This window comes from Trachymyrmex cornetzi, unplaced genomic scaffold (assembly GCF_001594075.2).
Source record: "Trachymyrmex cornetzi isolate Tcor2-1 unplaced genomic scaffold, Tcor1.1 scaffold475, whole genome shotgun sequence".
In the NCBI taxonomy this organism is placed as follows: Eukaryota; Metazoa; Arthropoda; class Insecta; order Hymenoptera; family Formicidae; genus Trachymyrmex; species Trachymyrmex cornetzi.
Window position 1 is genome coordinate 186,480 of NW_017299563.1, and position 5,076 is coordinate 191,555.

At 33.2% G+C, this 5,076-nt stretch overlaps 1 protein-coding gene across 2 annotated transcripts in view; it reads right to left on the minus strand.

Annotated features, from left to right (window-relative positions):
* Positions 1-1,418: 1,418 nt before the first annotated feature.
* rad50 (DNA repair protein rad50) overlaps positions 1,419-5,076 on the minus strand; it is an 11,213-nt gene continuing 7,555 nt past the window's right edge. The window contains exons 9-17 of one of the 2 annotated variants that reach the window (XM_018513796.1): positions 4,643-5,024; positions 4,340-4,545; positions 3,912-4,249; positions 3,360-3,779; positions 2,495-2,620; positions 2,135-2,410; positions 1,933-2,066; positions 1,728-1,859; positions 1,419-1,658 (exon numbers count right to left, since the gene is read on the minus strand). In XM_018513796.1, coding sequence (XP_018369298.1) covers positions 1,445-1,658; positions 1,728-1,859; positions 1,933-2,066; positions 2,135-2,410; positions 2,495-2,620; positions 3,360-3,779; positions 3,912-4,249; positions 4,340-4,545; positions 4,643-5,024 — 2,228 coding nt within the window. In that variant the 3' untranslated portion in view covers positions 1,419-1,444. The remainder of the gene's footprint in view (positions 1,659-1,727; positions 1,860-1,932; positions 2,067-2,134; positions 2,411-2,494; positions 2,621-3,359; positions 3,780-3,911; positions 4,250-4,339; positions 4,546-4,642; positions 5,025-5,076) is intronic. The other variant, XM_018513795.1, reaches the window with a different exon arrangement.

Sequence of the window (5,076 nt, forward strand, 5' to 3'; positions counted from 1 at the left end):
TTAAGAAATATACAATCTATTTTATTTTCTGTTAATAAATTGATGATTGTTTACTTCCTAAAAATAAGATTTGTAAAAAAGATAAAAATATTATTTGCACGAGGTTGAAATCCCTCGAAACGCATCGAAAACTACAAGAAACACCTATATATTCTGAGTTGTTACTTGAGCAAAAAATTTTTTGTCCTTCAGTGAATAATTAAAAAATGTTAATATTCGTTACGCGGAGACGGAGGAAACACTAATGAAAGAAGATCCAAGGGCCTCAACGTCGCCGCCTCCGCCTCGATGATGTATGCATGCGAGTGCGGGCGCAGATGGAAGCCGTAACGAGTACACAATGCGATGCAAATTGGTTAGACTCGGTATGCCGCGCCGGGCCAGTCAATCGCCCGGCCGGTTGCCTCCAGTCGCGGCGATGGTATTACTAACATCGCTATTCTATTATGACGTTACGACTAGCCGAGCAGCAGCAGCGGCAGCCTATTACGATGTCGGTTCCCTCCCCCAGGCACTCGATTCGCGATAACTCGTTAACTATAGCGGTCATCGAGACTCGCCGGAGAGAGACAATACCGAAATGCCCGCAGCCGACTTTCCGATTGATTCTCGTTACACGTTCGACCGATTCTCCTGCCTCAATTGGTGGTCCCAAGTTGGAAACTTGATGCTTTTTAACGTCCCTAATGATATTCCTTTCGAGACACTCTAATTGTAGAGAGTCGGGTATTATTCATGCGACAATTTATATAGAAATAAAAAGAGATAATATTATTAAAAAATGTTTAAAGTTATGGGTACATAAAAACAGCAGATATTTTCAATGGCATCTTGTAAATATTTCTATTACATTTATGATATAAATTTGTCAATTAGAAAAAAATTTGTAACTCTTCTTTTAATGATCGATATTGTGGGACATAATGAAGGAATGTTGGAAATTTTTTTCGACCGTTCATGTTTCTCAAGCAGTTTCATGTATCACATTTTATTCCAAATTTACCTATTGCTTTCTTTACTTATTATCAACTCTTGAAATTTTACATATAGCAATCATAATTGTACTATAAATATTGATATTAATTTAAAAGATCAATATTTAAAGATGATACACAGGAATTATATAACACATCTTAAATCTAAAAATGAAATTTATTAATAACGAATACTATACCTTCCTTCCCTCGAGGTAGTTATAAAATAATTGTCATTTTCTTATCATATTACTTGAGGTATTTTCAACATGTAACTTTTTCTTTTTTATCCATATACTTTTTTTATAAGAATACACACACTAACATCTTATGAAAATATACTGTAACAATCATAGGAACATTATAAAAAAATAATATATATACATACGTTAAAAGATACATAAATGTGTATATATATTATATAGTTAGAAAATAAGTGTTTGATACAAAAACAAAACGTGTATTTTTAATTATTCAGTGAAACAATATCTTTTTTTAGCTGGTGGTCTGTTATCTTCATCAATGTTATCCAAATTATATCTTTTCTTATTTGATGTATCTCTACCCAAACCACTGGTCGATTGTATAGGACGTTGCTCTTCATCAGATTCATCTTCACTTTTAACGTGCAAAAGAGAATCCATATGCTCGTTAAAATCAGAGATTTTTACCGTAGTCATCCCACTATGAAAGAATTCAATTCATTATATCAAATAGTCTTATTTCTTATAAGGAACATATTATATAACGTACTTGTGTTTGCGATAAAGTTCGTGGAATTGCTTGTGATTATTCAAATCAGCAAGCTTTTGTAGGAACTTTTCATCATGGCTGATTATAATCAACTGGAAATTCTTTTGATGTTTCGATCGTAACTCGACCACCCTGCAACACACATTTAATTAAATTATTTATAATTATTCGATCACTATTTTACGCTTTAGAAATATATGCATACTTAGTTAGCATATCTGCTAAGCTATTGGCATTGTCTTCGTCCAAATTTGTTGTTGGTTCGTCTAACGCGAGAATGCCGCAATTCTTGCAGAACGTTTCTGCCAAAGCGAGTCTTATAATTATCGACGCTAATACCTACGAAAAATTCAGATGTTAAATATGCGTTTCACTGATTACGTGTGCTAATTGACCGACACGCATACCTTCTGTCCAGCACTGCAACGTCCTTTCATATCCATTTTACAGCCATGCTTAGTTTGAATCAGTTTGTAGTTATAGCTTCTTCTATTGCTGCCTACACCATCCGTAGGTTCCGTGCAAATCTCTATGCTGCTTGTGTCCGTACCTTTATAAACGTGCTTCCACAACTTCTTCATTATCTTATTGACCGTCGACATACGCTCCTCGTGATATTCGATCATTGCGGTATCCAATATTTTATTGTAAGCTTTCAAATTAGCTATAGCATCTTCTTGAACCTAGTAAAAAGAACTGCGCAAGTCAAATTTGTTGCTTGAAACCATCAATTAGCATGTTTAATTATATACGATATAATATTTTACCGTTAATTCAATACACTTATTGGTGTAATTTCGACGAGCTAATCGATATTCCTCTTTCCGTAATTCCTGCGTGTACTGTTTAATTATTCTTTCCAACTCTTCCTGAGTTCCTAAAGCGACATTCCTCTAGAAACACCATATATCGAGACCAAATTATTAATTAATAATTCAATATATGAATTTTAAAAGTACATTATAGGTAGATGTCCCAAAATATTTAGGACAATATTCGTTTGCAGATAAATAGACTAAACCAAATCTTGTACTATTTTATCATTTTCACAATAGTTCATGAAATATCAATTTTAAAGATTGTTAAATAAACGCGTATCCGCCCGACTATACTGCTAAATGCACGTCCATCCATCATGATTACTAAGCGTGCAGGAAGTTTACTACAAGCGGCAATAGTTACACACAATATTGGCGATAGAAAACAATTCCCCGCGCTGAGTGGTCATATTTTGCTACGTGCATGCATTTAGTAGTACGCTCATAAGCCTTCTAAAAATCGACAAATACGCGAGCTTTAGAAATGAATATCTCGTTAACTATTGTAAAAATTGCAAAATGTAGAAGACTTTTCGACTTAGTTTAGTCGCACTAGAGACATTCCAATAAGAGTTTGGACACAAATCATAGTTTTAAATGCATGGCAATAGTCTTAACAAAAATTTGCGAGAAAAAAGGACATATAATACTTTATGTATGTCACATATTCATATTATGGCGAAGAATAAGTGTAAATATATAATATATAAGGATATGTCACATATTCACAATCATTTACTCAGTCATTTATTCACTCCTTCCTTTTTTCGCCATCCTCTAATTTTCCTTCTCTTCTCTTTTTCTTCTTACTTACTTGCCGAAGCAATGCTTGCTTGTCGTTTTCTAATTGATCCCATTTCTTCATCATCTCTTTATAATCCATATTTTTCAATTTTTCATTCAATTCTTTGTATTGTTCTTTCAGGGTTTCTAGTGTTTCCTTAATTTTACGTAACGACATATTATCGAGTAACTCTCGTTTTCCAATTTCTTGAGAGGCAATGTCCTCCTTCAACTTGCTTACAGTTTGCTCTACATCGTTTTTCTTGTTCATAAGTTCCGTTAGCGAATTATTGTAAGTCTCAATCTCGCGTTCATAACTCGCGAGTTTCTCGAGTACGTTACTACTAATAAAAGAATTGATCTCATCTAATATTTTATGCAAATCAGACAAACGTCTAGCACTTTCGGACATCGATTTTCTATCAGCTTCTTGCTTTTGCCAGTTCTTTACCTGTAAAAAAAAGGAACGCCTCAGCATCTTTATGTTTACATTTGCATTTCAAATAATCGTGGATCGCATAGGATAGTCTCGTATTCATTTTATTGTCAATTGCCTTGTTCAAAAATATTATAAAATACAAACTTTGGTCTTTTCCAATTGCTGACTTTTGGAATCTAATTCAGACTCAGCATGTGCTAAATCCTTCCGCAGTTTCTCCACCGTTTCTCCTACAGTAATTTCTCGTGTGTACAAATCACCCTGCTTGTCCTTCAAATGTTTCAATTTCTGCATATCAGACTGTATTTTTAATTCCTTCTCGTGTAACTCGTTATACTTCGCTCGAGCGTCCTGCAGTTTTTCGTTATGCTTGGTCAATTTGAGTTGCAATGCATCAATATGATTACAAGTTTCTCTAAGGGATTTTCTCAAAGATTCTCGCTGTGCTTGCGCTTCTTCCATAGTTCTTGCAGTCTTAATTCCTGTAGGAAAGAACACTAATTAATAACTATATATGGAAATAATTATCGAAATAACATAAATATTAAAATAAATTCAATCAAAATAACTACCAGAAATGGTCATTTGAGTTTCCAAGTTATTAACTGCTCCTTTCAATTGCTGTATCTCGTCTATGCATCGATCCCAGAATTTAATATCGCCAATCATATTTTTATATAGCAATAATTTTTTCTCAGGTTCCGTCTTTGACGCTTCTAGATTCTTAACAGCCATTTTTGACTGCGCCACACTGTTCTGTGTCTTTTTTAACTTTTCTCTACAAGCGAAAAAAATAAATATAAATATTAAATATATTAAAATAACTTCAGAATCAGAGTCCAATTAATATAATATACAATTAAGGGATCACTTACTCTAATATTTTCAAGTCATTTTCTTCACACTGAATGACTTTTTCGACAATAGGTTTCAATTGCAACATATTGTCGTATTTTTCCTGTTGTATTTTTAATTCTTGTTCACATGATTTTAAACGACCGGGTTGGTTACGTATTATATCGCTTTCGATTTCTTTTATTAAATCTGTAACGTTATTCTGCTTCTCAAAATTTCTATGACATAACGGGCAACAAGGATTCTTTACGGATAACTTTTTAATATATTCCTTATAGGCTGTAGCTTGATAAGCATAAATTCCTCTCTTGTCCTGAAGATCTTTTACAATCGTTGATTGCATTAACAAAGTCTCATCGAATTCTTTGTAATCACACACTGCAGATATCTTTTCTTTATTATCTAAAAAGAAAAAAAACATTTAAAATTGCTGTATAAACAAAAATTTTATATA